General features: G+C 37.5%; 6 protein-coding genes across 6 annotated transcripts; all 6 read right to left on the bottom strand.

Moving 5' to 3' along the window:
* Positions 1-699: 699 nt before the first annotated feature.
* LOC149545116 (TMV resistance protein N-like) lies at positions 700-5,187 on the bottom strand. Its single transcript, XM_089793695.1, has 5 exons — positions 4,589-5,187; positions 3,397-4,480; positions 3,010-3,285; positions 2,146-2,901; positions 700-1,615 (listed from the first exon to the last, which is right to left on the bottom strand). The coding sequence occupies exons 2-5, from the start codon at positions 4,318-4,320 to the stop codon at positions 1,136-1,138; spliced, it is 2,436 nt and encodes an 811-aa protein (XP_089649821.1). The 5' UTR covers positions 4,321-4,480; positions 4,589-5,187; the 3' UTR covers positions 700-1,135.
* Positions 4,585-5,109, bottom strand: LOC149545117 (putative 2' cyclic ADP-D-ribose synthase BdTIR). Its single transcript, XM_089793707.1, has one exon. It carries the CDS (start codon positions 5,107-5,109, stop codon positions 4,585-4,587), a length of 525 nt encoding a protein of 174 aa, XP_089649833.1.
* A 1,079-nt stretch (positions 5,188-6,266) lies between the features above and the next one.
* Positions 6,267-7,833, bottom strand: LOC149545115 (uncharacterized). The gene is made up of 2 exons (XM_089793706.1): positions 7,111-7,833; positions 6,267-6,320 (listed from the first exon to the last, which is right to left on the bottom strand). The coding sequence occupies exons 1-2, from the start codon at positions 7,831-7,833 to the stop codon at positions 6,267-6,269; spliced, it is 777 nt and encodes a 258-aa protein (XP_089649832.1).
* Positions 7,834-7,869: 36 nt separating this feature from the next.
* Positions 7,870-10,158, bottom strand: LOC149545114 (uncharacterized). Its single transcript, XM_089793705.1, has one exon. The coding sequence runs from the start codon at positions 10,156-10,158 to the stop codon at positions 7,870-7,872; it is 2,289 nt and encodes a 762-aa protein (XP_089649831.1).
* A 27-nt stretch (positions 10,159-10,185) lies between these two features.
* On the bottom strand, positions 10,186-11,499 carry LOC149545113 (uncharacterized). The gene has a single exon (XM_089793704.1). The coding sequence runs from the start codon at positions 11,497-11,499 to the stop codon at positions 10,186-10,188; it is 1,314 nt and encodes a 437-aa protein (XP_089649830.1).
* Positions 11,500-12,245: 746 nt separating this feature from the next.
* On the bottom strand, positions 12,246-14,110 carry LOC149545112 (replication protein A 70 kDa DNA-binding subunit A-like). The gene is made up of 2 exons (XM_089793703.1): positions 13,935-14,110; positions 12,246-13,737 (listed from the first exon to the last, which is right to left on the bottom strand). Exons 1-2 carry the CDS (start codon positions 14,108-14,110, stop codon positions 12,246-12,248), a joined length of 1,668 nt encoding a protein of 555 aa, XP_089649829.1.
* Between the last annotated feature and the right edge of the window lie 445 nt (positions 14,111-14,555).

Here is a 14,555-nt window from a genome sequence, read left to right as displayed (position 1 = left end):
CTAAACTAAATTATTCACAAATAAAAATATTTAACTTCAATCATGCGCATATAACACTCAAAACTATTCACCGAATCAAATCATCAAAAAACATTTACTAGAAATTATGTAGTTAAAAACCTTGCATCTAACTATGCATTTTATAATTAAATTTGAAAATGATAAATTTAAACCCCTAAAAAACAATAAGTTTTAATCAGGAGTTAGGCATAAAATGTAATGTACAAAAAAATGCATATATGGTGGAAGTTTAATGAATATAATACAACCACTAAGGCCAAATTAAATGGAAGTCCTTAATTTAAGCCACTTTCTTTTCACATAGCAATAAAAGAATTTCAATAGATTTTAAAAAATGTTTAAATCACTAGCAAAAATAGTAATAACTAATAAAAAAAATAGCATTTAAGTTTGAAAAATATATATTTTAATAATAATAGTGGCACACATTTAACATTTGATAATGTTTTTAGATTTTTGAAAAAATTAGTAATAGTATAAATAGGTTAAAAACTATAGTCTCCACTAACAAAATATGAAATAATGCTAAGAAGAAAAAACCAAACTTATTTACAGTCTAAATTAATTGAAAATAGATATTGAGGTAATACTATTGAGAATACATACAAAAAATTAATTGACCAACAAAAAAACACTAACCACCATCCATTAAAGTGGGATTGGTACTATAATTGTATTGGAAGAAATAAAAAAATTGTATTGGAAGAATTAAAAATCCGTACAGCAATGGAATTTTTAAAAAAAATATTATAGCAAGTTGGAACAGAGTTCTATATATGAAAATATTAGAAATCAAAGACAGTAATAGAATTGAATAAAATAGTGACTAGAGCTTTTGAACAGCCTTGATAAACCAAATTAATCACACTATTTGAGTTGGCCTGTACAATCGGAGTTGGCCTAGTGGTGGAGAACTTGTACTCTTAAAAAGAGAGGTCACAAGTTCAAATCCCACTGGGGGGTAGGGTATGTATGCCTCGTTTGTAGCGCCAAGTGCCTCTTGAAAAAGAGTACGAGGTAGTCCCATATCACTGTCACCATATGTAAACCCAAAAACTATGACATAGTGTCTATGACATAGTGTCGTGGACTATAAAACCCACTTACTTACTTCCTATATTGTGCTCCCACTTCCACCTGCCACGTCACATAAAGATAACGTCGGCTCCATGCTTCGTCCGTACAATCTGTCAACTATTCTTTTCAATACGATCAAAGCTTTCCCTTCTTCTCCTACATTAACCACGGCCTTAAACCCACTAAGTATTGTGGCACCATGAGTAACTTTAGTCTTCCCCGAGGTGAGTATAACTGTAACCATGGATATTTCATGTTGAAGCTGTAGAAAGGAAACGCGTGAATTTTGATATGCAAAGACTTGAAAACCTGTTTCTGAGGATACAAGCAGAGCATAAATAGTGATCCCACTCGACAAGCTTCTCATAGTCAGCCCTTTACTTTTGCCCTCAATCTCAATCTCAATCTCAACCACTGCTTCAGCACCGATCACCTCATTAAACAAATCTGCATTCAATCTTGACGAAGTTTTCTCCAATGCCTTGCCTGTTAAAATGGCAAACTCTGACGGCAGCCTCTGAAACATTTGAATTCTTCAAAGATCTTAGATTTAAGAAAAGCAAAACAATATAATCTTTAAAACAAATGTTCAAAAATACTTGAATCCTCTTTTCCTTCCCCAAAAAAATACTAGATTCCTCTTTTCCGTTCCAACAGAGAAGTAAAAATGACGGAAAATCTCTGAAACATTTAAAATATCAATGTAAACTGGCTCAAAGAATTAAACAATTGATCCAAATATCGGAAACGCAAAGCGACTTAATTGTTAAACGCAACTTAAAAATAGTAAGATGCTTCGACTTTCCTCTGAAAAAGTCACGGAAATCACTTTCAACAAGAAATAATAAATTATTTTCCATTCAAAATCCTCTGTTTCCATAGCAGGAAGAGCATTACGCTGGATTCCAGACTGGAAGGATTCAAGTGACAGACGGACAAATTTGAAGATTGTGTTATTTATATTTATTTTTATTTGAATGAAGAATTAAATGAAAAAATCTGCATTTAAAAAAAATTGAGTTGTTTTTGTTGAGAGAAAGATGGTACCGTCAGTCCATGAATGCAATTGAATACAGTTGGATCTCCATTGACATGCGCTCCAATTACCAGACTTTTCAATTCTTGCAGCTCTTCAACACCTTCTACGCTCTGCAGCTGTTGACATTCAACAATCGTGATCCGCTCCAGATGTCGCAGATTTGAAAGGTTCGGCAACGATTTCAAGCCATCGCATGACTCTGTGTGTAACTCTCGAAGCTCTGTTACACAAGATAACCCTGATATCATTTCCAATCTGAAGCATCGTATCACTATAAGAGTCTTCAATTTTTCTAGCTCCTTTAATCCTGACAGGGTTTCTAGTTTGTCACATCCGTACACTTGAAGTTTATACAGCCTCCTTAGCTGCTTTAAGTCCATTTCATTTAGATTAGGCATATGCATAACTTCTAATGATTCAAGTCTGGGGCAGATCTCTCCACTGATTACAAGCTTTGATATATTATCTAATCTGCGAAATACTATTGTTTCGAGGCTATCCATACGAGCCTCAAAATTAGATGAATCTCCACCTTTGCTCAGATCCAAGTTCCCGCTGAAGAAAAGAGTGCCCCCAAACCACAATTCTAATGATTTAAGATTTCTCAGTTGTTTTAGTGATTTGACGAAGGATGTTACATCTGTATTCTCCAAGGAACAACTTATGTATAATACTTCTAAATGACTGCACATCCCTATCAAATCCGGAAGATTTTGCAACGACCGAGAACCGAAAATCGTCAGCACTCTGAGCTCGAGATCGGCCTGGAATTCACCAATAATCTCAAAAAAATATATTAATTCTCGTTAGTTTGAAATTGATACTCTACCATAAACTAAGATTTAAATTTCCGGCAAAGCATAGGGAAATACCTGAGTGTTCGTCTGCATCTGTTGCTGAAAAGTGCTCCAAATCTCTTCCATGTTTCGAACAGTCAAAGAAAGCAGTTTTCGTAGAGGAATCCATGGAGGAATGCTTTTTAAGTTGCCAAGATAATTGTCGATTTCCAGCAACAGGAGTTCAGCCTCGGCAGAGTCATTTAAACTAGCTATAAAATAAGTAAATCTGGTTTTGAGGGATAAATCCTCGAACGAATGGAAACACCTGCTGTTTGTTTCTGCTAGGATTTGCTTAAATCCTTTTGCTTCCTACATAAGAGAATCTGAGTTAAATATATGTGCATATAAAAGAACAAATTGAAATGTTGTCAAAAATAAATTGCACTGTTTAAATTTCAAAGATTTAAAGGAGAAGCACACCATGGATTTAAGAAGGTCCGGTTGCCACAGCCGAGGAGGGCCTAACTCATCTGCCATTTGTCTTCCCAGGTCTCTGAGGTGATTTAGCATTATAAAGCTCTGGAAATGGCTACTCACTTCAACCAGGCATTTATCTCGCAAGTGCTGAATTGCATCTTCAACATTCCAACCGGATGCGTTCCAGATTAAAGAAGCTCTATTTTTCATATGCCATGTCAACTTCATATCAAGAAAACAAGGAATGTCTATAAATATCTGTCTCTCCTGACTGTTCAGCCCATCAAAACTGACTATAAGCCTTTCCATTATATCCTTTGGCAGAGATTTCCTAACCTTTTCCAATTCAAACTCCCAAAAATGCACATCTCGCCCATAAACATTGGCGCCCAAAACTTTAAGCGAGAGGGGTAAACCTCCACAAAATTCCACAAAGTTTCCAACCAATTTTTCATATGCAATGGGCGGATCTTGTCCGCGGAAAGCATGGCTACGGAAGAGCTCTCTATCATGACCCTTATCCATACCCTTCATCCTGTATCTGATATGAGCACCCTTTAACACACTTTGGACACGTGTTGTCACAATTACCAGGCTGCCTGGACTCAATATGTCCTCAAATAACAGAGCACGAAACTGTTCCAGATGATCAATATCATCGAGGACTATAAGGAAATCCAAATGCCTTGCCCTTTCCAAACGATCCTTGAGCTCTTCTACTCCTTCATCTATATTCTTAAACATTCTATATTCATCAAAGAGATCTTTGAAAAGCTGAGATTGCAAGCAGTGCAATTCACCTTTGACATGCGATTCTCTCACATCAGAGAGGAAACATGAAGCATTGTACCCCAAACGCTTCATATTAAACAATTGTTTTGCCAGAGTGGTCTTGCCGGACCCTCCTAGTCCAAATATTCCCACCATCTTCACCTTATCCTTCTCCCCTGTCTCTGAGCAAATTTTTTCAAAATCTTGGACTAGTTTGGCAAGTCCAACTGGATATTCCGCAACATGCAATGGTATCCATTTTGCCTTTCCTTACAGAACTTGTAGAACTCGAGACACAATCTTTTCACACAAATTGCTGAGAACCAAAACAAAGATTTTTCTTAAAGTTAATTATAGTAAGGGAAAATTAATCCTATGTACTGGAAAAAATGGGGGAAAATAAAGAACATGACAGTAATCTTACTCTTTATGCCGGCTAACTTCAAAGCCAGAGAAATATGAAGCGGCTAAGAGCGCTCTTTCCCGTCTGTTCAACCCAGGAGAGCCAAATCTTAGAGAAAAATAGAAGGATGAACTTTTATTAGCGATGCTGCGAAGCTCCAATGGTTGGATATCATAGAAGACTGGAATAAAGAGGGCTTCAGATTGCTCTAACATGAGAACAAGCTCGTTTAAGAATGAAGAGGGTCCACTATGAGAACAAGCTCCTTTTGAAAAAATGGGTATTTGAATAAAAGATGAGCATATGCCATTACGAACGGCAGAAGGAATAGAATCCGCCTCTGCAATCTCTTCACTTGTGTCAAGAAATGTCCGACACCCTCTTTCCTGAAGAAGATTATACAGTTTGTTGGCAAGGGTTTCTTTGACGTCAGCGCCTCGGTGGCTGATGAATATATCGTATTCTTTTGGAGACACGGTCGATTGTTCCCTCTGGTACTGATCATATCCTAAGATTTCTCGGGAAGATGAGGAGGAAGCCATGGAAGATTTAGAACAATGAAATGCATGTAAAAGTCTTAATGAAGGAGGCCCAGCATTTGATGAAACGATACAACTGCGCGAAATGACGAGCATTAAATATCTAATATATAGAGTGGGGAAAGGAACTAAAGACCACTGAATGCCTGCAAACGTAGACCTCCAATTGATATTTTATTTTATAAAAAAGTCTTCACGTATGCTCTACGTCTTCCATGTTGCCAACTCATTCCTCCTCATCTGTAGAGCTTTCTTCGAGGTTGAAAATGAGCATAAAAACAAATATAATGGGAGTTGTCAATTGTGTGGCGAAATTCTTTGATGTATTCGTTTGGCATTTTCTTCCCATCGTTTTGCATAGTTACATAAAGATCGGCGAGCAAGAATTTTGATATGAAAACAACTTTCTGCAATTGTCGTATAGTATTCCCTATCGAGTTCCTTTCAAATGTTTATATACTAGCGCTTGTACCCTGTTAGGGTCCAAGAGTACAGCCGATAGGCATTGCTATTGCAATGTGCAATGGACACATGGTTCCAATTTGTATGAAGATTTTGCTTCATTGAACCCTGCTGTTATAGGTGATTAAGTTACTGAAATAGTCCGTGTGACTTTGAGTTTTGTTTGATAACTGTGATATGGAAGCAATTATGTACTCTCCGAAATATTCTGTTCACCAGTGGAAGCTCACAAATATCTAAAATGTGCGAACTATTTCATTTTTCTTCATTTTGGCACAAGATGGCATTCCAAATACAGTCTTTCTCCAATGAAAGCCATTTGAATGTGTTAGACGTTTCTCAGCTGTCAAAATCCTTTTCTCCCTCGATTTCCAGTTCATTTTGTTACAGATTTGATTGAAATGAAATGACGGATCTAATGAAAATGCCCACCAATTTCAATAAATCTTATTGGTTGTATATTTCAAAGTCTCTTATTTTGAATTGATAATTAGTCAAATAAGTAGCAGGGGAAGCAACCACTAGTAATAAAGTATAATACATTATGTTCAGAGGAATTGCGGCATTGAAATTTTTTCCAACTAAATAACAAGAATGTGCAATAATCCATAGATTGCTGGGCTGAGTTAATCAAGAAGCCATAACAAAATGAGTATACCATAACTTGGCCTTTTCAATATCTGCAGTGCTCTCATGAATCAAGATGTACTATTGACCAAACGCAACAGCAAACACTGCTGATCTCCAATGACCTGTAATCAGATTCAAACACTCTTACATAGATTAAAACATTATGATTACTATAATAGTTCTTCAAAAGTCAAGTGAAAAGAAAATGCTGTAAATATTATTTCTAAAAACATTTACTATCATGTAGTGATTAAAACGAGACTATACATATCTTACACAGATCCTTCTTTCTGCTATTCAAGCAGACAATTCACAAAAGATTTATGAAGTTCTTGTAGAGTTTGCAATGAAGCGAACATACTAGGTGAAAGTAGTGTAGGTTAGCAAGAGAAGCAGTACCAGTATATAGGAAGGTCTATTTGAATAAAACTATTTCTTCTTACAATGTTAACGACTCTCTTAAAGCATCAAAACCATGACTGTAAGTTCAAAACCATGACTGTAAGTCTAAACTTTACACTAAGTATACCATAAAAGATGTACTATTGACCAAACTTTGGTAATTAGTTAAAATTTTAAAATAATTGTATTTTCAATTTGATATACTTGATAATGTGTCTTCTCAACTTCAACACAACAACAATCATTGCTGACCTCCAATAACTTGTAATCAGATTCAAACACAAATTAGTTTTATATCAATATCTCAAATAGATTCATAAATTATGATTACAATTCTTGGCTTTTACTTTGTGTCTGCCAACACGTTCAGTTCGCTTTTAGTGATGAATGGATTCTTCTCGTGGCCCCTGAAAGTGCAGAAGAAACAAATCATGAGTAATGATTTCTAGCAGTAGTCCTATCAGAGCTTTGAGGTTGGAAAGTAATGTAGGTTAGGGAGACAAGCAGTACCAGTATATAGGAAGGTCTGTTCGAATTACTTGTGCAACAAAGTTGGTGTAGGCGCCGTTCTTCATTCTTTCTGATATTGGTGAACGAGTTATTCTGCATCTTTTTGTATCTATCAAAAGAAAAAGCTGGGTCAATCCGAAGTCCTTGAATTGATTTGACTTGTGACATTGCTGTGAATGTTAGGCCCTGTCGTTCTGTCTTTCCAATATCAATTGTCACTTTTTCTAGTGTGAGACCCTGGAATTTGTGAATTGTGATGGCCCACGCCATAGTGATAGGTATCTGTCTTCTGTTGCCTAGTGACATTGGTGTTATTGGAACACATTTTGGATCTACTGGATCCCATACTGGTCCAGTATAATTTTCAATCCTGGCTATTACATACATAGGAATGTCAGGCGGCTTGGAGCCAGGGCTGTAGACAATTTTGGTTATGATGCCAAGTGCTCCATTGACAAGTCCTGTCTGTGTCCATATATTTACTGTGAGCATAATGCGTTCACCCTTACATAGAAGCACATTTTTTTGGAGTTTTTCTTCATCTGATCGATCTTTTTGATTGCTACCGAAAATTGTTGCAGTGCTTATGGCGACTGGGCGGTTGAGTTGTTTCAGCATGCTTCGATTGTGTGCAGTTACAATATCATTTGTAGCAAAGATGTGGAGTAAGTTTTCGAACTCTTTGCTTTCTTCAACCGGTAGCTGGTGTTTTGATCGTGTCATTAGTAGTTCCCAATCTTGTTGTGTTGGTTTTGCATCTCACATATTGGTCAGTGCTTCTTTGAATTGTATTTCTGCAGGGCCTTCACCTCTTTGGCGGAATATGGTCTGCAGTGTTACGACAGTTCTGAATTGTCTCCAAATTGCAAGAGCGTCTGAGTGTGACGCATACAGGGGCTTGTCTAATACTGGGGGTAGTTGTGCAAGGTCACCAGTTAGGATGATGGATCTTCCTCCAAAATGTGTTGATTGGTCATTAGGAAAAGCTTCACGCAGTCTGCTGTCGATCTTTAGTAGTAGTTTTGGACCAACGAAACTCATCTCATCAATTAGGATATATTTGATATACCGCATGGCCTCTTGGAATATTGTCAGTCCTTGGCCATTAAGTGGGTGCATGTCTCTTATGGGGATTTTAAGGGCTGAATGGATTGTGGTTGCATTGATGTTAAATGCAGCTACTCCCGTCGGGGCAAGTATCAAGATTTTTTGTTGTTGCGGTTGAGCATTATCGCTTAGTGCATGGCGTATGCATTTTATTAGGTGTGATTTTCCAGTTCCTGCTGTACCTTGGATTATCATGCGTAGGGGCTGGACGAATTGGCTTTTGCTGTGTTGCATAATTATATTGAGAGCCTGCTCTTGGTCGAGGGATAATTTGTAAATGGGTGCACTCTCTTGATTGGTAACATCTGTGCTTGTGCAGAGTTTGTTCAAGGCTACGAAATCTGATGCACAATCATGTAGATTTGGTGGTATAGTATGTTCTTCCCAATTTTGATTCATATCAAATTCGCGTCTACCAAGCATTTGCATATCATCAACATCGTTATAATTCATGTGGCCCATGCGTGACAATAGTTCCCATTCCTGCATTTCTATATTCTCTAATGAAGTTGTCTCGTCATTGTTGTCTTCTTGGTTATTAGCCTCAGAGGTGGATGTAGTGGTGCGGGGTACATGCCATACGGTGCATCCATTTGAACTTAAGTGGTACCAATTTGCAATAATTACATCTTCTGTAAGTCCGATGTCCTGTTCAATGTTTCTGAAGTGCTTGTACAATAGCAATTCACTCCAACAGAATTTTTGGAATTGTTCATAGTCACTAGCTGGAATGCAGTAAAATTTTGGGTATATATTAATGATGGCTTTATCTTTTCTTGTTTTCCATTTGTCCCCTTGTCGTTGTGCTGCATACGAGAATGACCTGGCAGACTCTATTAGTGATATTGCTTCCATTTCGTTAGGTCGGTTCATGTATGTCTGTAAGTAACTATTTTGTATGTGTGTTCTATTTCTTTCCTGAGTAAACCGATGTAGTATCTTGCGTCCTACATCGAGGTTGGTAAATGCTCTATTGCACATGACCAGAGGCAACTTCTGTAGCATGTGGGATGTCTCTTGAGCACTTATATCACGTTCCACTACAAGTTCCATCATAAACTTGCGGTATGCTTTCACGGCCGGTTCTTCTAACTGACTGCTTGTACATATTCTAGTTAGCATGTCTTTGCAGGTCTCTGATGTTTTTTCTACTTTTGCTGCATATTTGGCTATGTATTTTAGAACTTGGTCCTTTGATGTCACAGCTTGGCAATCGATGTTTGCTCGCCATATTGATAACATTTTAGGATTGTGTACATTGAGCCTATCATCATTTCTTGCAGGTGCGTATTGCTTTTTACCTGACTCATCGCATGTTAGTGTCGAGTAAGGTTGCTCCTTCCAAGGGGCTTTATAGCGGCACTCCTCTGTTTGGCCTTTTCTTCGTAAGAAGGCCCCATCTTTACATTTAGTGTATCTTTGTACTCGATTGAGAATTTCTATGTGATCAACATACCCATTTGCGACAAGGATGTTGTTGGTGTCTAGTAGGCATGGGTCATCACTAGGATACCAGTGAACTATATTGCTCCTTTCATTTACATCACGTGGGTTCCACACAGTGATGTGTACATCAAAGAACTCATGTGCTTGTTCTATGGCCACGTTGTTCTGCCAGTCTATGTTTATCATATCTGGGGCATTTTCAAGCCAGATGAATCCATGTACATGTGTTGTGCCTCGACTTTGCCATTTGTATCTGTACCAATAATCCTTTGCTTTAAATAGTTTTTCAATTACTTCCTCACGGAAAATTGTGAAGCGTTGGTGTAGGTACAGTGATGTTAGGTGCGGGTTGTTGATTACATTCTCCAACCGTTGACGTCCTATATGCTGGGACATGTTGCTATCTCTGGAAAGGATCTTTTGTAAATCTGGCCATTTTGTATCAGCAGAACTGAGTGTGAAGAAGAGAGTAGGAGGGCCAAGTTGATGAATCATGTTTGAGAGTTCTTTACGCCTTGTGCTCTAGTATGGTCTCATTCCTCTCATTGTGCCCCCATAGTGCAAAAGCTCCTCAGCCAGTTGGGTGTCAGGAAGGGTATTCATATGGGCTCGTAGATCATCCATGCTTAGTGGAATACTCTGTCTAGCATTTTGCTTTACGAATATTGTTGCTAAGCTTTGGTTGCGATGTCTCATCATTAGGTTGAATACAAAATAACAGAATCTTGGATGTCTCCCAAATCGTTGGTCATGGAATTTTAGGAGATGTGCTATATACTCGTGCATTTTGACTTCTTTTAGCCTTGGTTGCAATTGTGGAGCTGTACCGTTTGGGAACAATGTTGGGAATGCCATATCGAGCAATCCGTCTGTGTCATATTCATTGATCGGTGATAATGATATGGTCGGCCAATCAATTTTTTGGCTATTTGTATTGGTGATATCCAATGTTTCTTTGATCAGATCAAGTTCTCGCTGCTTATTGTGCGGTGCTGGTACAAACGATGATGTGTTTGTGTAGACACTATTTGTGGACTCTTCTTCACTTTTTTCCTCTAATTCATTATTTATTACATCTACTATTTCAATTGTATGAATGATGTTTGCTACATTGGTTCTTTTCGCTGGAAGCTTTGCCAGGTGGTCAGTACTAATAATTACATCTCGATATAGTGGGTCATTTCTAATTTTGTATTCTAATGCCTCTTGTACATGATTCCTGCTTACATAGCACTCATAAGAATGTCCCTTTCCATTTGACCTACTAATGATGAGGACATCTAGATCTTGAATTTTGTGGGGTAACTCCTTTGCTATCTGGCTGATATCTTGGGGGAAACTTATTGTATGTCCGTGGTACTTATATTGGCCTCCTGTAGCATGTGTAACCTGTAGGATTGGGTTGACCCTAGCGATGAGCATTTCTTCTACTTGTGTCAACCTTGCCAAAATAGTCGGCTGCTCTCCTGGATCCATGTTATTCAGTTGTGTGAATCGATGTATACCATTTTCACGTTGGCATCTTCTGCATGTGACTGCTGAGCTCCTGGAGATGACAGGCATGCCTGGGTATGATTCCTTGCAAATGGTGCATGTTTGCAAGGTGCCCAAGGCATCTATTCGGTGGCAAAATCTTTTTAGTGCTTCCTTGAACCCAGGGTTGTCAGTAAAATTGTTTGATGCATTGGCTTTTGTTTGTGGAAGTGGATCTAATTTTTGTTGTTGTTTTTTGAGTTTTTTATGTGCACATATGTCTTCTTTATGTCGTTCATAGTATTCTCTACTCCTTTGTCTGCATTGTTTTTGCCTTAGCTTAATGCTATCCTGTGTATCCATCCTGCAATTACATTCAAAATTCTGCATGAAACATTAGGAATTGAAGATTCACAGTATAACTAGTGCTGTAGTTAGAAATTTGTTGTCTTATTTAGGCTAAAATATATACTAGCCTAACATCCAAATTACATGTGCCATGCAAAAAAATGTGTTGCAAATTGCATGCTGGTTTGTTGATCTTAAAAGAGCATAAATTAAACATATGTCACAATGGAAAGTAATGGTAAATATATATTTTTAACTATGATTATAAAAATGCTTTAGAGAAAATATATTGTAGGAAACCTATTCAGCGTGGTTTTTTGTTTATGAATGTTACAGCAAGAATAATAGATCAGTCCATTAGCATATACTGATAGGGAAGCAATGCACTATACTTGATCAACATTGGCAATTTATAAAATGTAGGAACAATTTTTATTTATGAACACAATGCATTTTGTGGAATATTTATTACATAAACTGGGCTCATATATTGACTAATATATAAGTGGAAGATGTAGATGAATATTACAGTATATTGTTGTGATGTATTGTAGAATGATATGCTGGTATTCAGTTGCAGTGAGATTTGAACAAATATAAACACACAAAGATGAGGTAAATCTCTAAGCTTCAATATATAACTCGAGCAACATTTCTAAGTATGAACATTGTTTGTACATCAAGCAAGCATGCTCCTAAATGCCTCTTGTGCTTATTTACTGTCCTAGGCTATTTTCTATTTCAGCAGTCATCTGAAGGATCTATTCGAGGAGTTTATTGCTCTCTGTGACATAGTCCAGAGGTTCAGCTTGTATGATGGTTGCATTCAACCGTTCTTCATTATTGTATGTCGCTACCTGACATGTCAAGGTAATTATGAATTGCTTGTTTTCTACATCCTTGATAACTTGTTGTGCTTTGTCATCTACATCATCTTCAGCTGCTAGTTCTAGCAATGTATTCGCAGTCAGGTCAAGTAGTTGTGTTGCCCCTTCATCAAATGTAGTTGCCCATAGATCCCCAGTGTGGTCTTGTAATTGTATGCAGACCATGTAGCTATAATTACATTCTGTAAATTGCTTGTTGCATTTTTCGCAATACCATTCTTCATTTGCATTTTCAGACAATTTTTTCTGACACTGTTTTCTTGCCACTTGGTTGGGGCAAGCTCGGTAGGATAGCTTGTCTGTGTTGATCTCTATAATGGTTGCTTTCACGATGCACTTTATAGCACAAGTAGAACGCCCAATTTGATCGTGTATGTCACAAATTGTCATTCTCATTATTGGAGGAGGTTGTGGGGCATAGCTAACTGATGCATCACCACTGTCCTTAACATTGTCATCGAACCATGATTTCAACTGCTCTGTCTCTGGAATTTGGACATTGATCATCAGTTGTGTATTAACTGTGGTGTTGAGTACTCTTCCATTGAACTCGGTAACACGGCCCCCCTTGACCACTAGAATTGTAGTGTCTTGCAAGTAGTATCTTTGTTGCAATTCACTGCCCACTTGCTCCGCTGCTGAGCCCCAGAGCGTTAGATCGATGGGCGTGCGAGTTATATGAAGCAATTGTATGGTGCGTTGAGAAACTTCTGTTCCATTTGCTCTTATTATCGTAGAGGTTGGTTGCACACATATTACAACCCCTATGGCATCGATCACAGAGTTGTCGGGTAGGGTGGTAATCGTCTCCAGTGGTATGAATGAGAATGTATGGCTTGGAACGCTGTTGTCATCTTTACAAGCTACTAGTCTTGAGCTTTCTTGCAACGTTACTTCCAATCCACTATTTAATTTATTGTATAATTTGTTCGCAAGTTTTATTGTTCCTCTAGATAGGAGATATGTAGAACCAACTTGCACTTTCTCATAGTAGTTATGTGCTAATTCATTAAAGCAACACACACGGGTTTCTGTTCCATCGCTGTCTATTACATCGAAGCTGAACATTTTCCCTGCTCCTCTTTGTGTCTTATAGTGATGAACTTCCTTTTTTGCAGTTACCCGAACCTTAATGTTCCACCATGGTTGGTATGGATTTATATTCTTTATTGGTGTAATTATATCTTGTAACTCTTTGAGATGACATGGCGGTGTTAGGCCAAAACAGTTCTTTTGTTGTTCATGCATATTTGGCGGCAGTAGAGTCGTTCTTGCTTCATCTGTGTGTTCTAATGTGAGCTTTGTTGGTGATCCGATTATGTCATTTGATATAGATATCAATTCCAAGTTGAGCATGACAATCCACCTTCACATGAACATTTTATAACAATCATAATGTTAGCATGATAACTATCATAGGTATGCAAGGACATAAGAACGAAACATAACTATTGTGTGACATCTATTATCTTACCATGCTTTTTTTTTGTAGAGTATTTGTATTTTGTCAGCTGTATTATTGAGCCCAATTTGATTTTTCCTTGGGAAATATTCTCATTGTACTTTGTAGGTAGTGAAGCTTGGTGCACATGCATACCATCAGAAATTTCTAAGCTGTAGCGGCTTGCTTCACCTAATCCTTCTCGGAGTTTACTGACTGAACATACTTGCACGATAGGCAAAGTGACATTTTGTGCAGCAATCAATTGATGTATAGCATCTGGTGTAAGTGTATCCATAATGTACGATACTTTGGTTGCACTGGAATGTAGAGTGGATACAAAGGTGGAGTTAAGTTTATGTTAGATCCCACTTTATTGTGGAAATCATAATGAATATAACACATATTATGTTCTAATCATTTCTAGATATTAGAACAAGCAGTATCAGAAGGTATCTTTGTTCATTGTAGAAACTTAGTATTTGAAGTGCATGATAGTCATCTACGTAGTATGCAAGATTAGTGTGTGATGAATGAAGAATTGTTGATCTCAGCTACAATGTAGAGGATCTACATGAGTTCTGTCCTGGGCTTTTTTTAGATAATGTGAAATCTGAATTTGACCGTATATATTGCTTGTTGCTGCTAATCATAAATTCTAAGAGCTGTAACTACATTATCTAAACTACAACATGTGTGATGTGGAAAACAGATAGTTCTGATTGGAGAGATGATGTAAGAAC

Source organism: Cupressus sempervirens, chromosome 7 (assembly GCF_028749045.1).
Source record: "Cupressus sempervirens isolate cs-2001-9-10 chromosome 7, ASM2874904v1, whole genome shotgun sequence".
Classification (NCBI taxonomy): domain Eukaryota; kingdom Viridiplantae; phylum Streptophyta; class Pinopsida; order Cupressales; family Cupressaceae; genus Cupressus; species Cupressus sempervirens.
This window is presented reverse-complemented; position numbering and strand designations above follow the sequence as displayed.